Source organism: Xyrauchen texanus, chromosome 22 (genome assembly GCF_025860055.1).
Source record: "Xyrauchen texanus isolate HMW12.3.18 chromosome 22, RBS_HiC_50CHRs, whole genome shotgun sequence".
Classification (NCBI taxonomy): domain Eukaryota; kingdom Metazoa; phylum Chordata; class Actinopteri; order Cypriniformes; family Catostomidae; genus Xyrauchen; species Xyrauchen texanus.
Window position 1 is genome coordinate 13,550,751 of NC_068297.1, and position 25,263 is coordinate 13,576,013.

The 25,263-nt window shown below is 39.4% G+C and overlaps 1 protein-coding gene across 2 annotated transcripts in view; it reads right to left on the reverse strand.

Moving 5' to 3' along the window:
• The window catches only part of ttbk1b (tau tubulin kinase 1b), a 37,247-nt gene that overhangs the window by 1,183 nt on the left and 10,801 nt on the right, over positions 1 to 25,263 (reverse strand). Inside the window, exons 3-14 of one of the 2 annotated variants that reach the window (XM_052153382.1) lie at positions 23,996 to 24,143; positions 23,551 to 23,624; positions 23,315 to 23,455; positions 23,052 to 23,156; positions 22,131 to 22,196; positions 21,789 to 21,881; positions 21,497 to 21,622; positions 21,166 to 21,314; positions 19,884 to 20,091; positions 19,517 to 19,692; positions 16,595 to 17,108; positions 519 to 1,936 (exon numbers count right to left, since the gene is read on the reverse strand). In XM_052153382.1, coding sequence (XP_052009342.1) covers positions 519 to 1,936; positions 16,595 to 17,108; positions 19,517 to 19,692; positions 19,884 to 20,091; positions 21,166 to 21,314; positions 21,497 to 21,622; positions 21,789 to 21,881; positions 22,131 to 22,196; positions 23,052 to 23,156; positions 23,315 to 23,455; positions 23,551 to 23,624; positions 23,996 to 24,143 — 3,218 coding nt within the window. Of the gene's footprint in view, positions 1 to 518; positions 1,937 to 16,594; positions 17,109 to 19,516; positions 19,693 to 19,883; positions 20,092 to 21,165; positions 21,315 to 21,496; positions 21,623 to 21,788; positions 21,882 to 22,130; positions 22,197 to 22,639; positions 22,718 to 23,051; positions 23,157 to 23,314; positions 23,456 to 23,550; positions 23,625 to 23,995; positions 24,144 to 25,263 lie in introns of those variants that run through there. The other variant, XM_052153383.1, reaches the window with a different exon arrangement.

Consider the following 25,263-nt stretch of genomic DNA (forward strand, 5'->3'; position numbering starts at 1 on the left):
TCACTTTACATTATAGGCCAGTTTGAAATGACTGAATTTTGTATATTTTCCTTACACAGTTTTTTTTTTAGTAAAGGTTCCAAAGGGTTGGTTAGAAATACTGCAATCTACACTGCTAGCTCCTAACAGATTAGACACAAAAATAATTTGTTGTTTAAAATTTTAGTTTATTCAGAACCACTTCTGTCAAATGACTACTTATTGGCTTATAGACAATTTAAAGAAATCTGTTGGTGTTCTGGGCAAACTCCCTGTCCATCCATACAACTGAAACCATGCAATTGAAAGGCAGCTGAAAGAAGGAATGAATGAAGGACTTAAAAAGAAACACTCTGATATTGTCTGAATTGTATTGGTAGATGTTGTCAGCTGATTGCAAGCTTTACTAACATGACCTGTCTGAACCAATGTGATTTTTTTAAAAGAAATTCATATTTAGGCACAAGTATGTACAAAATTTTAACTGGTAGTGTAGATGAAAATGAAAACCTTTTAAGATGGTATACTGCTCCACCCACCTGTACTGAATGAAAGAGACAGATCTCTGGGTTTGCGGGAGGGTCGTGCTCCCTGATTGGTCAGAAGTTACACTTATGGGTGTAAATGGCCGAGGGATCCTGCTCCTAATTTGCCCTTCTGCTCCTCTCTCCCCTTTAGTGGAGTCATCTGATTGGTGCATTTCATCCTCAGAGGCCGTTGTCGAAAGGGACGGGGAGTGGGAAGAGGCTGAGCGAGAACGAACAAGATGTGACTGTTTACGCTCCAGAACGAGACGGGCTAGTTGTTGCTGTCGGCTTTTACGAGTGCGTTGCAACTGCTCTTGACTCGTCTGAGAGGATTTTTCCGAGCCGGTATCCTCCTCAGATGCAAGCACGGGAATACGACTCCGTCTCTGTGGGTGTGGCTGGATGTTTCCCACAAACTCTGCCTTTCTATTGGGCAAGTCTGCTTCCTTTGTAGACACAACTTCCTCATCTTTTACTTTATTATCTCTCTTTTGTTGAGGAGTTGGAGGAGGACACTCTTCTTGTTTAAATTCCTGATACAGGTCTACATCTGGTCTGATGCTGTCTGGTTTGACTTCCATTTTAGTTTCCGTATAATGGGGTTCTTCAGGGCCAATAGTTGTGTTGTTGAGCTGGTCATGTAACTCAGCTAAAAACACAGTCTCTGGTTCTTGTCTACTACTCTTACTCGAATTCTCCTTCGCTGATTCTTCAGCCTCTCTGTCATTCTCTCTTTCACTCTCTTCCTTTTCTCCCTTATTTCCCTCCTTTTCCTCTGCTTCACATTCTTCTACTTCTACTGTAATCTGCTCACTATTGCTCTCTTTTTCCCTTCCTTCACTGACCCCTTTTCGTTCCTTCTCCTCTTTCTCTCCACCTGACTCCTCACACTCTGTTGTTGCCACCTCATCCAGTCCAGATGGACGATGTCTGGTTGTCATGACATTGAGATGTGTCGTCTCAGCAATGTGGATGAAAGTTCGTTCCACCTTGGTGAACGGCGGCGAGGAAGAACCACCGGTGATCACAGCTGCAGTTGTCATGACGATAGGCCTTGGTTCTGACTTAATGACGGAGGAGAAAGTCCCAGGTTCTGATTCATCTGGCACAGGTCGCTCTCCCTGTGGAGTCAATGCGGCAAGGGTACCCTGTCCATCTCCAGGTGAAACCTGTCCATTACCAGCGGAGACGAGAACAAGGGTGCGCGAGCCCTCTTCCTGGTCATGGTCCCGGTGGGCAGGGGCAAGCAGGGTGGAAACAGCACCCTCCGGGCTTCCCTCACTACTGCGAGGGCTTCCATCACTGCCTAACACTCCCGCCTTTGCGCCTTCCTCTCTTAGATCATCAAACATCAACACACCAGACATGAAGTCTACTCGTTTCAGACGTGTTTGCGAGGAGGAAGGCAAACATTCAGCCACTGCGACCTCCTGTAGAAAAGAGACAAAATAAATCAATGGAACAGTGATTAAAAGACAGTGGAAATGTTGATATAAAGGTGAAGTGTGTAATTTTTTCGATATTAAAATACTTCCTCATATCCAGCTGAATATGCAGAGACATACAGTCAGAAGTTTACATACACCTTAGCCAAAAATGTAATCTCAGTTTTTCACAATTCCTCACATTCAATTGTAGAAAAAATTCCCTGTTTTAGGTCCGTTAATGTGAAATGTCAGAATAATAGTAGAATGAATGATTTATTTCAGCTTTTGTTTCTTTCATCACATTCCCATTGGGTCAGAAGTTTACATACAATTTGTTAGTATTTGGTAGCATTGCCTTTAAATTGTTTAACTTTGGTCAAACATCGTCGGAAGCCTTCCACAAGCTTCTTACAAAAAGTTGCTGGAATTTTGGCCCATTCCTCCAGACTGAACTGATGTACTGAGTCAGGTTTGTTGGCCTTGTTGCTCGCACAAGCTTTTTCAATTCTGCCCACAAATTTTCAATCAAATTGAGGTCAGGGCTTTGTGATGGACTCTCTAATACCTTGACTTTGTTGTTCTTAAGCCATTTTGCTACAACTTGGAGGTATTCTTGGGGTCATTGTTCATTGGAAGACCCATTTGCGACCAAGCTTTAACTTCATGGCTGATGTCTTGAGATGTTGCTTCAATATATCCACATCATTTTCCTTCTTCGCCATTTTGTGAAGTGCACCAGTCCCTCCTGCAGTGAAGCACCCCCACAATATGATGCTGCCTCACCCATGCTTCACGGTTGGAATGGTGTTCTTCGGCTTGCAATCCTCACCTTTTTTCCTCCAAACATAACGATGGTCATTATTGCCAAAAAGTTTAATTTTGTTTCATCAGACCAGTGGATATTTCCAAGATATTTGTACCCATGTGAAATTGCAAACTGTAGTCTGGCATTTATAGAGGTTTTGGAGCATTGGCTTTTTCCTTGCTGAGCAGCCTTTCAGATTATGCCAATATAGGACTTGTTTTACTGTGGAAATAGATACTGTTTCCTCCAGCATCTTCACCGGGTCCTTTGCTGTTGTTCTGGGATTGATTTGCACTTTTTGCACCAAACTACAAAACAATGTACTATTGTTTGTACACATGAACATGTACCTTCAGGCATTTTGGAAATTGCTCCCATGGATGTACCAGACTTGTGGAGGTCCACAATGTTTTTTTCTGAGGTCTTGGCTGATTTCTATTGATTTTCCCATGATGTCAAGCAAAGTTTGATGGTAGGACTTAAAATACATCCACAGGTACAAATGAGCTAGTTGGCCAATTGCCTAAAGGCTTGACATAATTTTCTGGAATTTTTCAAGCTGCTTAAAGGCACAGTTAACCTAGTGAATGTAAACTTTTGACCCACTGGAATTGTGATATAGTCAATTAAAAGTGAAACAATCTGTCTGTAAACAATTTTTGGAAAAATGATTAGCATCATACACAAAGTAGATGTCCTAAATGACTTGCCAAAACAATAGATTGCTTAAATGAAATCTGTGGATTGGTTAAAAATGAGTTTTAATGACTTCAACCTATGGGTATGTAAACTTCTGACTTCAACTGTAAGTGAGCCATTCATATGTTGATGTCCCTTTAAAAAACAGTAAACACTGTGTTGCATTCAAAGCATTTCAAAGGTTTGTTTGAGAATCACGACCAATTAATGAGTAATATGTTTGCCAGACCGGGGAATTGTTAGAGAACCAAAACCTGTTTGAAAACAAAACTTTTATGAATTCCATTTGGCAACGCTAGTGGTGCAGAAATTACACACTTGCCAAAATTTTAGGTTTTCAACAAACTTAGTGAACAGCAACAACAAACCAGATTAAAAACAGTTCCCATCATGCACAGCTCACTGTGTGGAAAAGAAAAGAGCACTCTTCAGTCATTTATCTGATTATTTACTTGTGATTTGGTTGTATACAAGGTTTGCAGGATTGTCCTTTTAGAATGACATACATGGTTAAAAAGGCACAAAAGTCCATTTTACAGAGTAATATTTTCTCTACAATTTTTTTAAAGTGTAGACTCAAAGACAGTATGTACAGCACAGACACAAAGACAGCAAATGAGACAGAGGAATGTGTTGTACAACAGCAAGTTAAAATATTTGTCCAAAGAGTTATAGTTTACAAAAGCCTAAAATACATGCTTGTACATATTACATGTCTACTATACAGTCTATTTAGTGTTGACTGCACTAAAAAAAGCTATTTTGTGAAAGACTCTTGCTGTTCAAAGTTGACCCTGATTCACACATGTACTTATGAGCTAGCTAGGATCAGCTGATTATTAACATTATGAGCAATAAAAAGTTAACTGTATGATATAAATCTTGACTCAATAAATTGCTAAACATTTATAAACAACAATCCTTATCTTTGAGTGGCCATCCACAAATTTCTGTTTTTATGCTTTTCTCAATATGCTACTAAATAAAGTTTTTAAAAAGATTGTTTTTAATATGAATTATCCATTTTTGTGTTTTCAATACAAATTGACAATGCTAAACAGTTACTTTTTTAATTCAATGTGCTTTGTGTGAACATACGTCCTTGTATGCAGCTCAGAGCTCAAGGTTTGTCTTTGGGGAGTTTTAAAGAGCTTGACTTTGACCCAGTTAGAGATGGAGAATGTGAGATGTTATGAATGTTGAATGGCATGAAACAGGCCTGAAATGAAAAGGCAGTTCTACATTATTTGGCCCGAGTGAATAATGAAATCAGCAACAACAACAAATATTTGCATGGTACTGAATGAAACAAAGAGATTCACAGATTCAAAAGTATTGAACAAAATGATTTACTGTCTCGCAGTAAGGAGAGGAGATATTTCAAAGAGCGAAACTGTAAAATAAGAAACTTCCTCTAACATTCCTCTATATTTGAAGACCTTTTCTCACATTGTGAAAAGTGAACACCAATTTAAAGGGTTTGTTCACATGAAATTAGAATTCTGTTATAATTTATTCACTACAGATCCAAAGCTGTATAACTGTATGAGTATAACACAAGAGAAGTCATTTTGACGCTGCTCTTTTTCCCTCCATACAATGAGAACAAATAGTGTTTCACAGAAGTGTGTCATATGGGTTTGGAGCGACATGGCAGTGAGTAAATAATGATATAATGTTCACTATCCCTTTAAACACACTAAATCTATTCCAGTGTGTAAATGTACTATAATCACCCTGGCAATAATTTTCTTCATTAGAAAGTGTACTGAATTTAAATAAAAATAATTCGTCTTTTCAAGATTAAAATGTGATATAACCACAGTAATTAACCATCTTTAGACCAACAATACTGCATACTATTATGCTATTATGATTACTACTGGTCTGTTGTGTCTCTATTTACAGCCATTCAGTCTGTATTCATCCTCTTGGTTAGGAAGACATTTGGATAAGCTGTCTTACACTGTTCACACTACACAAACTCTTCTGAACATACAAGTTACAGTACATTGGTGACTCCAGATAAACAGTGATTTGTGTGAATTGCATTAAAACAATGAAAGCAGCACAGATAACTGGAGCCAACTGCAAGGAACACTGAGAAATATTTTGGATTTGATTGGGTGATTTGGGTCTCAGTGCCAAAATTTTGTATTTCATTTTCATATGTATTGTATGTATGTTTTCGATACTCAGAGCTTATTTCAGTTGGCCCCAATGAGGCAAATTATACTTAAAACTGAAGTGTGAAATTTTGTCTGTTAAATTAGTTTCTTCTATCCCAGATTAATGTGCAGAGACAACTATAGGCAAGCCATTTGTAGGATGATTTCCCAGAAAAGTGTAAATTCTATCAAAATGATAGCTGTGTACCAATGGCTGTAAAGCAGTTATTATTTTTTTGGTGAAAAATTAAACACATCTGCTTGAAAGAAGAAACTCTGCTTCCCCTTCTGTCGCTCTCTCCACGTTGTGTCGGAGAAGCGACACTAGGGGTCTCTCTTGAGCGCCGATATTCACCTCTGATCTATTGAAAAGGGCCAATGGGAGTTGGCAGTCAGTATTTGCATACCCCGCCCCCGGACATACGGGTATTTAAGCGGGGCAAATACGGGAGTTCATTCAGAAAATTTCTTTTGAGCCGATGGTCTGTCTGCAGTTGCTGCGAGTTTACACACCACTATAAAACGTTCCGGTTTCCTCTGACGATCTGCATGCTGTTGGATCTTGACGGCGCACAACAGCGGCTTTCTCCTTCACTTTGCACGGCGTGCATTGTTGCCCCTGAGCGCTTCGACAGCGCAGACACACATACATATTGTGTATATTAAAAGAGTTATTTTCCTTAAAAGAGTAAATTTCTCTAAAAGAGCAAACACAGCGGCGTTGAACGTCCTTTTCAGGACGCGTCTTTCTGAAGATGCCTTTCCGCCCCTGTGTAGTTTTTGGATGCGGTGATTTCTCCCCACCTCTGACGGTCATAAAAACCGCCTGGCGTACCTGGGATGCGAAACACGCAGGCAGCGTTTTTTATGAATGGTCTATGTTTTCATACTGAAAACATAGACCATGACAGCATTGCGGTCGTAGGCTTTCTCTTGTAGTGAGAGACAGCCGCTTCAGCCGCCCCCCGCGCCTCGCCTCCTTCCCACGGGATTGAGGCAGGCTGGCCCGTTCCCATGTTGGCAAACATCGCCTTGTTCCCCTCCCAGGGTAACTAGAAGGATTTTGATGTTCTTATGGGGCATTGGGGAAGGGTACGTGCAGCCAGGTACAGACGATGTGCGGCACTGGATGAAATCCCTGCCTGCCTCTGTATCGGCGGTTCATGTACACGGTTCAGCGCATGGCAAGATTGGAATGGGTCCCCTAGTGTCGCTTCTCCGACACAACGTGGAGAGAGCGACAGAAGGGGAACGTTTGGTTACGTATGTAACCTCCGTTCCCCGAGGGAGGGAATGACACGTTATGTCTTTCCTCTGCCATGTCGCTGAACCGAGCCACTGTTGTGGCAGGACCATTTCCGGCTCCTCAGAAAAATCCTGAATGAACTCCCGTATTTACCCCGCTTAAATACCTGTATGTCCGGGGGCGGGGTATGCAAATACTGACTGGCAACTCCCATTGGCCCTTTTCAATAGATCAGAGGTGAATATCGGCGCTCAAGAGAGACCCCTAGTGTCGCTTCTCCGACACAACGTGTCGTTCCCTCCCTCGGGGAACGGAGGTTACATACGTAACCAAACGATATTCAACAAAATGGTTTGCATATGTATTGATATCCAGCATTGAGTAATAGCATTTTTACAGCAGAGGCATGAATTATAAGTGAGGCATTATCATACTGACAATTCAAAATCAATCCATCTTTTCAAGCTTTTCTCCCATAGATAGGTCCTTAATTCTGTGCCTGCAGCTGAAGGATCCTACTGTACAAATACAGCAATGATTTGCATGTAAATGCTGCTTCATGTTTCCTATATGTCAGTGGAAGTATCTAAGGTGTGATCTGATCACTATGACCTCACAATGCACTGATGTGTCATCTAAACAGATTATTTATGCATTGATTAAGGTGACAGCTATTACGACTTAAAATACTGAAGCAGCATGTCAAGTCAATGGCCAGAGGAGAAAAAAAAAGGCAACATCCGTTTGCTGAATGATAAAATATAATCAAGTTAAAATGTCTGCATATGAGTATCAAACCTCAAACACATGTGTAATAAAAAGAGGCTCAGTCTTTCTTACACAAATCTATTGCCTGGAGCTCTATTGCACTTTAATACATGGAATATCTCCATTCCAGAATTTAATTAGCTACTAACATCACTTCATCAGCTAGGATGACAATCTTTGTAGCCCTAAGATATTTAGATATCCCTAATAATTATTCCTCAACACTCTTCAGATATCTCTGATCAACAATTATGACTGACAAAATAATGTTTACATTTCTTTATATAGCTAAAATGGAAGACAAATGTGATATCACGATGATCCCAAACAGTATATGATTAACGTTGCTGTCTTTCCTACATTCACTCGGCTATAAGAATCCCTAGTGAGACCTTTCGATTCACATTCTGTCATGCTTGCTTACAAAAGCCAATTATAGAGGTGTGTGTTGTGGCATTTGACAGGTTATATATGTGCTATTACTGCTGAGATCATACTAATGTGAATGGACTGTGCAAAAAAATCGCTTAGCAAGCACTCTCTGTCCTTCTAGTGTACTTTATGAACATGCACAGCACACAGAAGGCAAACACAAACATACACACACACCTACACAGACCCACACCATTTTAAGTTTGGTTATATCTGCTTTTGGATGACATTCATTATAACACAATGACATTCAACCCTGAAAACACAATCGCACCATCACATCGGTCCTATTCCAGAGAAGTTGATGGTGTTCATGAGAATCTAAGAGGTCTATGGGACATAAAGATATTTTCTGCATTGTAGTCAATGTGTCTGTCCCCTGGACACCAGCAGCTCTGCGTTAAACATCCTCCATTTCACAAAAAGTTAAATATATGTTGTTTGCCTTGGTGTTTGTTTTTGATTTCTTTCTTATTTTAATTTTTTTATGTAGTGTACAGTGTCTTTATGAGTGAATACACTTTACAGCATTGCTTTGTTGTGTAGAGTACAATATAATTTTTTCTCTCTCCATTTGTCCTAATTGATTAAAAGGACAAATTCAACCAGAAATGACAATTCTGTCATGATTTACTTACCATGATGTTGTTCCAAACCCAAATGACTTTCAACCCCAGAACATATAAAAGGTGATGTTAAGCAGAATATGTAGGGACTGACAGTCTTATTTACCATTCACTTTTATTGTATGGAAAAAAGATGCAATGAAAGTGAGTGGTGACTGAGGCTTGTCAGTCTGTAGCATCCACAGAAGAAAGTTGGAAAATGTTTGGAACACAAGGTTAAGTAAATGGTGACAGATAAAAATGTTTTGGGTGAACTGTCCCTTTAAGCTGGAGAGTATCTTATATCTTACTTACATACACACATGCACACAAACACACGTGTGTGCCTCCCAATCACAGACCAAGTTTATTGCCCAAGCTTCCGTACTGAATTTGTTTCATCAATGGGCACATTATGATGTGCTCCCCCTCTAATAAACGCACCACAAGTGTGTGTCTGTGTGTGTTAAGGGTGGGGGATCACGTCTTGTTCATAAGTTTTGCCAGCATTTGCTGAATGTGTAGGCGCGGTAGGTTGAGTACAGAATGCCTGGCTCTGGGGTTGCCTGGCAACAGTGGCATGTGTCTGCGATGGGCGTGTCGGTGTGCGGGGCTGCTTTCAGCCGAGCGGCTGCGCTGAATGGCCGCTCCCCCGAGGGTGGGGTCATGGGGGAAGTGCTCCGTGTCCATGGTAGCGGAGGAAAACACATACGACGCCAGTCTTCTCAAATGGGCGGGCCTCGGGAATGAGTGATGTGGGTGTGGCCTGTCCTCCTCCAACTGAAAAAGACCAATAAGAGTGGAGGAAAAGAGGAATCAGGCTGAGGAAAAACTAAAACGCGAAGTATTGAGGAAAAACGCTATCATAAGCGTGTTTTTGTCTAAATCTGTGTGTGACAGTGCCCCAGAGCACACACAAAAGCACACCAATAGAAACAAGAGATAACGAAAACATTACATTAAATGGGTGGTACAAACACATAGATGTGCTGTAACTCATTTGGAGGACAAGACCAGCCCACATCTGTCTGAACGTCAAAGCTTCATCTTACATGTGAGTGTATGTTCTATATGTTGTGAAGGAGCCAAAGTGTGCACACAGACCCCTGTATGACCAATGAGCAAACTAAGCTTGGCTGTGAATTGTTGAGCGTGAAGGAACACACACGTGAACACACATACTGTAAAATACACACATCCATACAACCCAAAAACAAGCACATACAAACACAACATGTATGAACAAGAATTTACAACATACATACATACATACATACATACATGTACATCATGGGTGCGTACAAACACACACGTACAAACAATGTATGCTAAGAGCAACCCTCTTGAAATACTGGTAAAAAAAACATTCATAAAAGGACTTTGTTACTCTGATGTGTTTAAACAAATAAAAAACTTTAGCAGAAAGGTAGTAAAATCAGTACACAAACACTACAATTTTCTCAATTTTAACAAATAATCTAAACAGCACAGAGATATTACAGAACCTAATTAGAGATGATGAGTTCTGTCATATCTACCTCTAAGTCCCAAGTCCACACTAGTACACTAGTTTTCAGGTTGAAAACGCATTTATTTTGCTATGGTTAGAGTGCGGATTCTAACCATAGCAAAATAAATGTTTTCCACAGAAATGGGAGACTTTCGGAAATGACTTTTAGTACTGCAAATTGTAGAAAACAATGACAAGAGGAACTAGTTTTTAACTGAAAACATATTAGTGTGGTGGACTTGTCATTTGGATAGAAACTTCTAAAAAGAATACTTTATTATCTGAACTGATTGTTTCTACATGTGAACTCTATGGGCCCTATTTTAGAGTGCCATGCCTTAAGCGCAGCGCTATGCAATACGTCATGTGGGCATGGCAATGAAGTTTTGATATTTTTGTGAAAGCATGAGCAAAGTCTAGGCACAAGTGGGTTTGGCGAAATTTCACGCTAATGGGCCGTGTCAAGTGCAATTTACTTCTGAGGTTCTTCTCCGGTTATTACACCATCTGTGACCTATTATATAGTATATTTAATTTCCTGTCAAGCAACGTCAATATAAATGAAGTCAGAACATAGTAGTGTAAATGGGCTGTTTCCAATGCATCCCCTACTCTGTGACTGTATTGACGACCGTGCTGCTCTGGACCACGATGTATATGTTTTGTATGTTCCCTATCTACTCGAAAATAGAAAACAGCCCCAAAACCTTTTGGGTGTCCCTCTGTATTGCTATATCAAGCCAAGGCAGAAAATGTCATCTATGTGTTTATTCACAAAGATGTAAGAAAACCAAATATACATGAATTCAGTCATGAACATATAACAACTTTCAAATTAACCACAAAATAAAAGGTAAATCTATGCAAGTGAAAAGGCATAGATTTGATATGTTGTTATGTACTTAAAAGCATGAATTTTTAATGATGAGCTTTTAATGTTAACAAGGATTAATGCAGATTGCTACCACCTGAATATCATTACAAAAAGTACCAAAAAAAGGAAAATGTGATAAATTATTATGCATTTTTTAATCTAAATGCAATCTTTCTGCTGAAGTCTAAGATTAAGACAATCCTGGCATTAGCTTTTTACAATCTGGCCTTATTCATTTTTAATAAGTTAATCACATCATCAATGTTTAAGGCAGGGGTTCTCAACCTTTTGCAAGCTGGGCCCCCCCCAAAGCTGGTTCATTGCAGTTGGGGCCCCTGTGCCCCCCGCCCCGCCCTGCGCTTTATTGTTATTATTATTATTATTATTATTATTATTATTATAATTGGCAGTAGCACCAGACTTCTAATGTGAGCTTGCAGGCATTATTATTATTTTTATGAGTAGTAGTAGGCCTATCATCATTACTGGGCTATTGCTATATAATTATATGAGGTTACATGCTTTATTGTTGTTATTATTATTATTATTATTATTATTATTATTATTATTATCATCAGTAGGCCTATTATCATTACTAGGCTATTGCTATAATTGGGAATTGGCACCAGACCTCTGATATTAAATTATGCTTTATTATTGTTATTATTACTAGGCCTAATAGTAGGCATCATCTGCATTTTTTACAGAAGCTTGCTGGTAGGTGATGTTAATGTGAGACCTGAGCCTGCTTTGCCTTGCAAAGATCCTCAATTCTTGGCTCAATGTTTGATAAACATAGCCTCAAATCATCCTCGATTTGTGCACAATTGCGGTATTTCATTTTGAGTGCAGTCATTTTTTGAGAATCCTGCCTCACACAAATATGTCGACGCGAAAGGAAGGAGAATCTTCAAGGCGACGTCACAGTTTTCAGGGTATTCCTGCATCAATGCTGCCCAGAATGACGAAAGAGGGCAGGAGCTAAAGAGTTCCTTCAGTCTACTGTCACTCTTCAGCTCAATAAGCTGTTCCTGCATATCAATTGATAGCTTGTTTGCTGTGCACACAAACGGATCTCGAACCCACGCAAAAGCGCGATAATCCTCTAAAGTACGTCGCAAATTGTTTTCTCATTGCTGACAGGTGCTCCGACGCTGATTGAAATAGGGAGGAGAAATCGTGTGACGTGCCTGCATCACTGATAAAGTCTGCAAGGCTGGGGAACATGTCGCAGTTCCCTCGACTGATGCGGCCATGCCAGAGGTCTAGTTTTTGTGTGAAGGCGTGCACTTTGTCTGCAAGGAGCAAAATATGAGTTTCGCGGCCTTGCAAAGACAGGTTGAGGCCATTCAAGCGGTCAAACATATCGACCAAATAGGACAGAGACGCAAGCCACATAGTGTCATCCAGATGCTTCGCCAGATCTGATTTGATTTGTCAAAAACCACTTCACCTCCTCTCGCAGCTCATACAATCGCTGTAACACCCGCCCCTTGGAGAGCCAGCGAACTTCAGTGTGCAGAAGCAGCTGTTCATGCCCTGACCCCATCTCCTGGCAGAGGACCCCAAACAAGCGAGAGTTTAGCGGCCGTGATTTGATGAGATTTATTATTTTCACGGATTGGTTCAGCACGGTGTCAAAGAGAACCGGCATTTTTTTAGCAGCTAGTGCTTCGCGATGGACCATGCAATGTGTCCATTTCACAAGTGGAGCTACTTGCTGAACGCGAGCAGCTAGGCCACGCTCACGCCCCGTCATTGCCTGCGCACCATCCGTGCATAGGCCAACGCATCGGTCCCAAGCCAAACCATTTTCACGGATAAAAATATCAAGGACATTGAAAATGGCTTCTCCTGTAGTGTGCGACTGAAGAGGCCGGCAAAACAGGACATCCTCCTCAATCGCCTTGTCCCGCAGATACCTGACATAGGTGAGGAGCTGTGCCTGCCCAGTAATATCAGTGGATTCGTCCAGCTGCAGCGCGTAGTAAGGACTCTTTTTTACGAACTCTATCAGTTGCTCTCTGATATCATTGGACATGTCTACAATTCTCCTAGCGACTGTGTCATTGGACAGTGGTACTGCACCGAGTTTGGCTGCTGCAACATTATTCTGCACATGTCTTGCGCTGCCGGCAAAATGAGAGTCTCGGCGATTGTATGCGGTTTACCCAGTTTACCGATCCTTTTGGCCACTACATACGATGCCTCCAAACACTGTTTAGACACAGTGCTGTGCACTGAAATGGTTGCCTGTTGCTGATGGAGGCCATCAAGCTTTCTTTTAAAATATTCAGCTGGTATATTTTTAATGCCAGCATGCTTTGTTTCGAGGTGCCTTTTTAATTTGCAGGGCTTCATACTGTCGTTTGCCAGCACCTCGGCACACACGACACACTGAGGTCTCAGATCAGCCGTGACTGTAAACCCAAATTGCAGGTATGCTTCATCATAACTTCGAAGCTTTTTTGCAGCTGGTGGTGCGTCGGTTGGCTTGTTGGTCCTCACAAGAAATTTCTCCATTTTGATGTGTTTTCAATAAAGTTTACGCAATATGTAACTGTGTGTGTGCTGTATGTTGAGAGACGTATCAGGGGCTAATCAGTCGGGACTTAGGCACAATCTTTAATTGTGGGTGTGGCCACATTATTTTTAATAATTATTTTGCAGACAATTCAGATTTTATTTTAATACTTAACGATTGTAGTCCTCGTCAGTGTATGTGTGTGTGTGTGTGTGTGTGTCTTAGTCGTGTGGGTAGTTTTAGCTAAGTGTAGCTACTGCCAAGCAGTTAAAAAAAAAATACTGGCTAGGGCTGAGATTTGATCTAATCTTAAAAAAGAATGTTTGTGGGTTTAGTCTTTAAAAAGAATGTTGGGGTTTTGTAGTAAAGGCCTATGTAAATCGAGATTGATAAGACTAGCGAGAGCTGGCACAAGCGAACTTGGCAAGAGACTACACTAGAGTGAATGGAAAGCTATGTCGTGAGTCAATTTAAATGCAGTGATTTATTTTTGTGTGAGAGTGAGTGAACATTTACATTTATACCCCGCTCTGTAAGCCAGGGCGGGAACGGCGGCGGCCATGCGCGATTCATTTGCAGCCTGGACGCGGAGGGATGTGTGTCTCCTCTCTGCTCTGACTGCTGCGCGAGGCTACTGAGAGACTGACCGCCTGTGAGTGCTTGTGGATGGGAGAGGGGCTCACGGCAGCACCCGCTGTTCGTTGAGCACAGTACGCCTAACTGCAGAGTGATTCGTGCTTTCGAGTCTCCAAACACCACAAAAGTCTCCAAAAACACCAGTAAAAGTCGCTGGATTTGTCGCTTTTGACAAAAAGATATTGCTGTTACAACAATGTATTGTTATTTATTTAGCATAGCGCATCTCACAGCAATACTCAATCGTGTTTTGAATGATTCAGTGTTGTGAACGAATCGGTTGAGTCAAAGATTCAATGACCCATTCACAAACATCTGTCTCATTCTTGATGAATCGGCCGTTTGAACGAATCGTTTGAATGAACGACTCAATGACTCGCTTACCTGCATTTGTGCTCACTATCGACAAACCAATCAAATTTGTTCAAAACTTTTTTTTTAATCAGTCCAAACACATTTTAATTTTCATTCAGGAGTTATGTATATACAAAACTATAACTTTTTATGACAGTAGTTTTATGACAGTAGTTTAGTTTTTTTTCCCTTCCATCGTGGGGGGGGGGGGGTGGCGCGCGCCCTACCGATTGAGAACCACTGGTTTAAGGAATAGTTCACCCGAAAATGAAAATTCTGTAATAATTTACACCCTAATGTTGTTCCAATCTGTATAACATTCTTTCTCAAGTGGAACACAAAATTAAAACTTTTAATGCATATCCAGGTCTGGCAGTTGATAGAGACTCACTTTAACCCTCTAAGCTCTGAGGGTGATTTTAAAGATTTCCTGTATCAGTGGCATACCCACAATTAAAGGATTATAATACAAAATAAAAACAAGGAGGGTCAAGTGTTTGGTATCATTATATACAAAACTTTTTTCAAAATACTGAGACTCTCAGCCGAAGAAACTGCTGAAAGATCACAAAAAACTTGAATTATATACCTCAGGGTGCAAATAAGGTGGCACAGAAAAACTGCTTTTGTTTTGTTCCCAATCATGTCACCTGTAACTGAGAAAACTTTTGTGCCGATACAACAAAGCAATCAAATGTTTAAGCATTACAAAAATAATTTATCCCAGTTTACAAATTACAAGTTACAAATTTATCTCCAAACAAATAAAACATAATAAGTGTACATAAGAACTAATTAAACATGCAAAAACAATGACTAAAGACATGATTTTAGTAATGAGATTTCACAGGAGTGAAATCATTCTGTGCCATTTGATTCATCATTAAATCTGTGTCATGTGCTTGGCGCCATCTCCTGGTGGCCATATGCAAATACTGTGACTGATAACATGACTCTCTGCCCAAATATGGAGGACTATCACCACTGGTTGGAGCAATCTGATCCCAATCCTACTGGTTTAGCATTCCATGACACTACAGAATTTGCGATGACATCATCTGAGCAAGATGGCAAGATTCCAGATGATGTATGCACATTGTGTTTCATTTGGGTTATATTTTATGTATTATTATTAGTAGATAATATTATCTCATTTTAAAGATAATTACCTCATCAAAGTATTTGTATCTGATATTTTATGTTCTGTTTTTTGTTTGTGAAGTTAAAATTGAAAATGCTACATTTAAGCAACACCTGTTTACATTTAAGATGTATGTTAAATAAATATTCTTAGCTATTACTTGCTAAATTATTAGCTGGTTGTATTCTACACTTTGAGAGCTTTCCAACAACATATGACACATGGCAATTTGATGAGATTGGTATTTTTATCGATAGCAATAATTTGTACAGAGCAAAATTATCAAATTATCAAAAAGGAACACTTCTGATTTTTCTGTAATTTTCAAAATACTTGTTCAGTTTTGGTCATAATGCCAGCATGTATTGAAAAGTAGAGCTTCTAATCTTTAAAATGATACCTATATTGAGTTGGTCAAGACTGTAGTTTTAAAAATTTGACAAAACAAATCTCCAATTAAAGGGTTAAGCTTAAAAAGGACACAAAAGTGTCATAAAAGTAGCCCATGTGGCTTGACATCATATTACAAGTAAATGGTTATTTAAAATATGAAAATAATATTTAGGGTATCGTATGCCTTTAGAAGACTTGGAATATGATGCATGAATCGCATTGACTACTCATGATACTCTTTTTATATAAGCTTTCAGTCACTATCAACTGCCATTGTATTGAAAAGACCAATCAGGAAAAATTCTCCTTTATTATTTTATATAAGACTCTATGGGTTCAAGTTATACAAGTCTGGAATGACATGAGGGTAAGTAAATTATAACAGATTTTCATTTTGGGGTGATCTATATCTTTAAATACTGAAGCAAAGCTCACACACAAACCTGTTGAGTGTGATCCATTCACACATGCTCACACACATACAGTACACCAAGGTGTGCCCTTACCATTCCATCAGGTCCAAAAGGCTGCGACTCGCTCCTCCGCGGGCAGGTATGAGGCAATGAGTGACAAGGTGAATGGGCAGGGCTTGGTCCTGGCCCCTCCTCTGCTACAATTATCATCCCACGTTGCGTTTTGGGTCGTACCACAGCCTCAGCTCCACCCATCCCATGACCACCTCCCCTCCTTCTCCTCTCCTCGTGGTCCTCCAGGGGGCGTAGTTCCTCCGGTTCTTCATCCGTGGTGCCTGAGGTGGTAGGCTCTGCCCCAGGATGGAAGTCTTTCAGCTCTGTTTCTTTATCAATCATCACCCATTCTCTGCTGTCAAAGTCCTCCTCCTCTGCCAGCGGGACTGAGCGGATGAAAGCGTTGCTGTGGGCCTCCTGGTCTCCATCTACAGAAACATCATGGCGCCCACCACCAAGTTGATCTCCCTGTCCAGCATCTAAAGAGAGCATCTGAGCAGGCTGGGAAGAGTAGACGTGTCTAGATGGAGAACCCAGCATATCCATACGAGAGCTGCCACAAAACATACAAAGACTAAGCAACAGAGTCAACTGGAAAGCTATATATTTATAAACTATCCCTAGGAGTTAATTACAGACATATTTTGTAGTTAGTGTTGGGAAATAATTGATTACATGTAAACTGGATTACATAATAAGTACTTGTAATTAGATTTATTAAGAGAGACTCAGGGAATGACTAATAGCAAATTGTTGTTTGATTTCATGTTTACTAATGTTAATGAATGGAGGGTATTATGGTACTTAATGGGTTAGTTCACCCAAAAATGATCCAAGGTGTCTTTCTTCAGCAGAACACAAATTAGGATTTTTAGAAGCATATTTCAGCTCTGTAGGTCCATAAAATGCAAGTGAATGGGTGCCAACCTTTTGAAGCTCCAAAAAGTACATATAGCCATCATAAAAATAATCTATATGATTCCAGTGTTCTTGTAACGAAGACACAGACTGGTTGGGATCCATCAGCAGTATTTTAATGAAGACACAGAAGAGGTACAGGCAATGGTCAACACGGGCAAACAAGAATATAGGAGGCAGGCAGAATCAACGTGAGAGCAGGCAGGAGATCGGGGCAGGCAGCAAACAATCAACGAACTTGGAACAGGCAAAGGTAACAAAGGGCTGGCGGCTAACAAACACGGTACTGGAACAAGGCAGGGTCGATACACAATAGACAGGATAATGAACTGGAACAAACGCTTGGAATTGTAGCCGGAGCAAAACAAGACTTCGCAAAGAGTGTTAGAACAAGACTGATTAAATAGGGAATAACAAACAAGGCACAGCTGCGTAGTAATCAGACCTAAGTATGTGGGTTCATGGGAAATGTAGTCTATACTCAGAACTCCGGTGAATCTGATCTCCGACGACTGGAGGGGGAGGTGCTCTCGATGTTCGTGACAGTTCTAATTAATGTCACGCGACATAAGTGTGTAAGCATCCTCTGCATAGTATTCATACGTAGATCCCTTATTGGCAGCTGTTTCTATGGACCATGGTACTTTTTCAACACAAAAGGACTTTATGCAGCAGTCTGAGCAAGGATCTGAGGCATTTAAAGGAGAGGCTGAGGCATCTCCTCCACTCACTCCGATTCAAAAAGCTCTCCTTGTTGACTGTTCCAAGATGGCGACACAGTTGACGTATCCAAACCAGCCAAAATTAGGCATCTATGCTTGATTCTCTATGCTCCTCTGTTGTAAAGATCACTGCATTTTTTTTCTCCATATTTCATGCGTCAGTTCTCACGTGAACTAGCCAATGAGCATTACCTCGACCCTTGTAAATGTTTAGTAAATCATTTTTTATATATTGATATATATGCATATATTTCTTACACACCTAGCATTTCACTTCATAAGACATTAATTAGTCCACTGGAGTCAAACAAACTACTTTAATGATGGCTATAATTGCTTTTTGAAGCTTCAAATATTTGGCACACATAACTTTTATGGACCTACAGAGCTAAAATATTCTTAAAAAATCTGAATCTTGTGTTCTGAACAAAATAGAAAGTCATTCACATCTGGGATGGCATGAGGGTGAGTAAATTCTGAGAAATCTTTCTTTTTTTGGTGAACTAATAATACACTTAAAATTAGATTGCAATGAATAAAACATGCAATAAGTAATCCAAAAGAAATCAGATTAGATTATATAAAATTAGATTTGATAAAATTTGATAAAAATTTGATAAAAACATCTCCAATACATGAAAACTTCTATTTGTCTGCTTAAAATTGTTTTGTTGTAATTCGCATAAATAGCTGGAGTGTACAATCAACTAATAATGAAAACATTGGTTTAAAAACATAAGCTTTCTTTTTTTTTTTGACCAAAGCAGTTTGACATGTCTTTTGGAACAATATTATTAAATCAGTCTCAGATAATATATTATTATAAATAATATGATGTGATTTTCTAATCTGATAATAATAATAAAACTCTGAGATCAAGCCATATTTTTTGGATTAATAAACATCACATAATAATATTAAAAAAACATAAATTCAAACCAAAAGGGTACATGAAAATATGTATTGTCTCCATTCAAATATGACTGTATCTTAGTCTAGTCCTATTACAAATCCTATTTTTACTTCAGAATGAAAGCTGTTATGATCCTCAAAATGCCATATATTACCATAATAAGATGAATGTGTACAGAGAATGCACTTCTCTTTTATTAAATTCACAGATGCAGTCCTAAATGCCAGAGCAAAATGTTATAGCACAAAACAAATCTTTACATGGTTTTACCTCTGAGAGCAGTTTCTGTGCTTTTCTTAGTAATAAGATGCATATGGTTGGTTGGGTGAACAAAAAGTAAAATACCTTTCTAAAGGTCACCATGAGGGGCAGGATGATCAACTTTATAGAATCACAAGCTCTCCTCACCGTTTATCCATGCCATCTCCTCTATCCTCAGCAGCAGACAGGTGGTCTGATTCGGGGCTGTTAACTCTCCGGTACCTTGGAGGGCGGGCCTGTGTGTCTGCTTCACCGCCCCTCACTGGGGACACAGACCGCACCCCTCCAGCAGGCTCCTCCCCCTCTTCTGCCGCTACCTGTGTCTGAAAGTGTTGCACAAATTATTTATATTTACAGTATTGTTTATGTTGTTTAGTTGGAAATGATGATGTATTCCAATTCAGCAACTTTCTTCATTTGGAGATCTTGCAACTATTCCAGATTTACTATTCAATTGTCTTTTGAGGACACAATCTTTTAACTAAATGTTAATGCTTTACACATAAAATACTACCTTACTAATGCTGATCCTGAGTTTGTTACGGTTGAAGTCAGTTTCGTCCCAGCCTTTACAAGCAGGCTGGGCTGGTTCAGGTTCGCTAGGCCTACTGGGTATGAGACCAGGTGGGGCATTCTCCTGGTCACTCAGGTGTTCATCTTGCAAAACATCATCAGTGTTTTCTCTTGGTAATTCCCCAGGTACTGGTGTCACATTCACCAACCTGAGACAATCGAGAGCCATCAGAGACATTTTAGATTCACAAACGATTATATTTAGTCACATCAGACTCAATCCAGAGTCATATCAGAATCCTAACAGATCCAGAAACACGTCAGTCAATCCAGAGTCACATCAGAGTCAATTGAATGACAGATCAGAATCTATACAAAGTCACACCAGATTCAATCCAGAGTCACAGGAGAGTAAATCTAGAGTCACATCAGTATCTGTTTAAAGTCAATTCAGAATCTATGCAGTCACATCAGAGTCAATCCAAAGTCACCTCAGAGTTGATCAATAATCACAGCAGATTCTTTTCAAAGTCACATCAGTCATTCCAAATTCACATCAAAGTAAATCGGGAGTCACCTCAGAAACTGTTCAAAGTCGCATATGTGTCAATCTGGAGTCAAATCAGAGTCAATCCAGAGTAACATCAGAGTCAATTCAGAGTTGCATCCAAGTAACGTATTCACAACAAATTATATTCAAAGTCACAACAGAGTCAAGCCAGAGTAATCCGAAGGTACATTAGAATCTATTAATTCACATCCGTCAATCCAGAGTAACGTGAATAGAATCTGTTCACTCACAACAGAGTCAATCCAGAGTCACATCAGATTATATTCAAAGTCACATCAGAGTCAATCTAGTGTTTATATCAGAGTCTATTCACAGACAAATCAGAGTCAATCTCTTCACAAAAAAATAAATCCAAAATTACATTAAAGTCTATTCACAGTTTCACATCATTAGAAAATAAAAACACTTATAATGTGAAACAGTCAATCCGGAATTACATCAGTCTTTTTAGTCACATCAGAATCTTTCAGTCACATCAAGTGTCACATCAGTGTCTTTTCAGAGTCACATAAGATTCTATTCAAAGTAACATTAGAATCAGACTAAAAGTCACGAGTCTATTCACAGTCACATCAGAGTCAATTCAGAGTCAAATCAGATTATATTTAAAGTCAGATCATTGTCAATCCACAGTCCCATCTGAGTCTATTCAAAGTCAGTGGTCTGTCACGATCTTTTGTAGGAGAATGTGTAAACATGTTTATATTCTTACCCCACGATGGCAGCAGTTTGCCTTGTGTTTTGTTGTGGTGGTGTGTTTGTGCTACTAGGAAGGGCTGTATCTGCTTTTTCCCAATCATATGACTCATTCTCTGTTATCACCCTCTCTTTCATGCTGTTCTCAAACACTGACATTAGCAACTACGGAGACAAGAGAAGACCAAGAAAATAAGAAAGAATGAGAAAATTAAGATTTAAAGGTGATCTTCAAAATTAAGGCATGACACCACAGTCCAAAGAGCCAAAAAACACAACTTTGAAAAGTATTTCTGGTGTATATACAAGAGCAGTTGGTTTACTAGCTGTGTACTTGAATGATTTACCTGATAATCAGGTTTGGTGTAGTAATCTAAATCCAGCACATGGTCATAGAAGATATGAAACTCAGCAGGCATGTGTTTCAACAACATCCTGTGCTCATAACGTTCTTTAATCTGTCCCACCTGCTCCTGTTCATCAGACACACATTACAAAAACATTTAAAAGGAAAAAACTCAGAGCCTTAAATATTTTAAGACAAAGCTTTTATGACTGAGTACAATGAAGGTTAATTCACTCAATTCAATGCCATTATGTTCATAGTCACTGGCTAATGTGAGAGCTAATGTGTCTTACCTTATCTTTTATCTTTCGCCAGGGTAACTGTCCAACCGTAAACTCTACCAGCATATAAAACAATGACCACAAATCATCGTGACGACCCATTTCCTGTTAAGAAGAATTAAAATAAAAAAACAGGTATTGAAAACTATTTGCAGATGACATCATTAGAAAAACCCCCACTTATGATGCGAAACAGTATTACATTTTCACTAGGTCACAGGATTTTACTAAGAGTGCAGTGATTACATTCAAATAAAATGAAGAATTTGGCCAAGTAAAAGTCTGTTAGTTTTAAACTTTTATAGGAGCAGTACATTTTCGTTTAGCATAAATAAGTGTTATGACTAGACTCACCTTGTTTTTATGCGCATTAATTGAAGCATAGCGAACTGTTCCTCGGAATCCTGCTACTGTCCTTGGCTAGAGTAGACATTTAAAAGAGCCTCACAATAAGGTTTCGTGCCACTTTAATATTACATTTTGAGTTAGATTGGATTAAGTAAATATAAAGCAAAACCAACCAAACATGAGAAGAAAAGTTTAGAAGCCTGTAGCAACAAAAATGATACATGTTTTTTACTTTTTGTTTTGCCTATTTTGGGGGATTCCTGCCTTGATTGTGTGCATTTGTTAAGCTCATGTACGAGGAGTTTCTCACATATGCTGTACAGGGACATTACATATAAAGGTGCAGGATGCAGGTATCAGATGGTCTAGCAGAGGTGTGGATGTGTCCAAAAATCTAAGTGCAGCAGCAAAGTGAACAAATTGCAGGACTAAGGATCTATAATTTAAGGGCACAGGCATTAGAAATTAGTTTCTATAAGCCTTCAGAGGAAGGAGGCTGATTTTGGAAAACTCACAATGTGACTGTTGCTATGGTAACAGGGACAAACATCTTTGGCGGGGGAGCATGCGATTCAACATGAGAGCCAAAAACAGAACTGCAAAACAAAACTGAGAAGAGTGAAACATAAAAATAAATTCAAAATACAAATAATAAGATTTATTAGTGAAAGGAAAATACAACAAAATAACTAATGAAACATAAAACATTGTAACTATACAAAAAAATAAAGTGCATATACAGGAAACAAAACTTTGAAAAATGGAAAATGTTTCTTATTATTAACAAACTTTCTGTCTTTGCACTGAAAGCAATTCTTTGGGTTATGCTTGAAACCCATTCAATTAAGAATAGAAACATTTGAGAAAATATAAAGAAGGTAGGAGTATTTAGATTTACCAAAACAATAAAGCCAAAGTAATACTCACCGGCCGTACCTCCCCATTTGTATTTGTGTATTGACGAGCTAATCCAAAGTCCAGCATGTAACATTTCCTACAGGTGGACGGCAACCGGCCCATGGCAAAGTTAGACTATGGATAGAAGAGACACCAGTATCAGCTGTCCTGTGTGTGTGTGTGTAGTGGGGTACAGCCAGGCAAATGGATTGGAAAAAATAAATGCCAGATTGACCATCCTGTCTTAAGAGACTATCTGACGGGCACGGAGAGGAGAGGAGAGTGAGACGTACAGGTTTAATGTCTCGGTGCAGGAAGCCCACAGAGTGAATGGCTTCAATGGACTCCAGGATCTGTTTCCCCAACCGTAGAGTCGTACTCAAACTGAACGTCCCTCTAGGCTGACTACGCCTCAGATCAGCCAAATTTCTTCCCTACAGAGAGAGAAAGAGAGAGAGTATCAGCTGCAGATTCTCATTCTCACATACAGAAACACACACATAGAAACAGAATTAAAATCCTACCGTACCTGCAGCTGCATTACAACGTAATTGAACTTGTCATTTCTCCCACATCCAATGAATTTGCAAACATGATTCTTTCCTGCACAAAGCAGCAATGTCACAGATATTACACATATGTTTCAGATGCTATATTCCAGCTGACATTTTCCATTCAGTGTAGACTACGGACACATACACATTCTCATAAACACACTCTCACATACAAAACACATTTAGTGAGCAGGTACAGACAGAGGCAGTGACCAGAGGACATCTGGAAATTTCTAGCATGTTCTTTATGAAGGTTATAAATGACAGAGAGAGAGAGAGAGAGAGAGAGAGAGAGAGAGAGAGAGAGAGAGAGAGGTAATCCCTTCCTTCAATTCAACCATCTGATTCATGATCTAAATAAACATGTATCAGAACAGATTAAAAGGGCACAAAATGTACATGTATTCTCTGTCTCCTCACCTTGCAGTTTTTTCAGTACAGCAACTTCCATTTTTAGCACTTGTTTGGGCTGTTGGGCAGATTCCACCTTTAGAGCTACATTTTCCCGTGTCAACAGGTCGTAGGCCTCATATATCTCCCCAAACCCGCCACCCCCTATCTTCTTCAGCTGAATATACAGACACAGAGAAATAATAGAGGGTCAATCATGACTGCATTGTTTTTTAAAGTGCATTCTGAATTGTTTTATTTTTTTTTAATTTTGTGCGCTACCCAATACGGTAGTCATCTTGGACTTAAAGTGACAGCTAGCCACACCCAAACTGGATGCAGCATCATGCAAAAGCAAAAATTTTTTTTTTTTTTACAGACTTGCCATGTTTGGTCAGCCATGATATATTTCACAAGCAAAAGTATCCAATTGTAGGGTTGGTTACTAAGAAAACAAAAAGAGTCCAGAGCTTGAACTGTAAAAACCAACTGAACTCTAATGAGAAGGAAAAGTTTTATGGCTTATAACTGCCTGGATGTTTTGACCAACAATAGGGTGAATTTTGGTAAATTGGGGCTCTTTTGTCATTCATCTCAGGCACGAGGCCACATGGCCAGAGTGACACTAGTCCACCCAATCAAAACTGCAGGAATATAAGAACAGTTTTCAAATAAAAAGAAACTGCATTTTGTTGCACATAAAAAAGCTCACATGCAAGACAATAATCATATTCCTGTTATAAATATAGTTAGAAAAAGTTTTTATTTCAAATAAATAGTTTGATATGATTATGATGAACTGAAATGGGTTATGGCATGCTTCTCTGCACTGCGCAGCTCTCTACAGTAATGCCTGTAAACAGATCCGCTTACTGCGCTTAGCACCAAGATTATGTATCCACGCTTTGTCTCAATTAATTTATTATTATTATTATTATTATTATTATTATTATTATTTGGGAGTGTGGTAGATGTTTCTGTACACGAAGATATGAAATTAGCAGGTAATTTTGCTCATCATCTACACGTTTGAGGAAGCACAATTTGTATCAATTGGAAAACAGATGAAAGAGAAGCCACCGATGCACGTCTCTGATTTGCTGTGTGTTTAGAGGTTTATTACTGCATTGGTGCTCAGGCGTACACTGGTGTCTAGAGGAACACGCGCATATGACGAGTTCTCACTATTTCTTCTTTGTTCATAATCTGGGAACAATTTACAGGAATAGTGTCGTCTATGAGAATGCTGAATATGATCTCAGAACATCACAGGATGCAAGGACATTGGGACGAAAGGT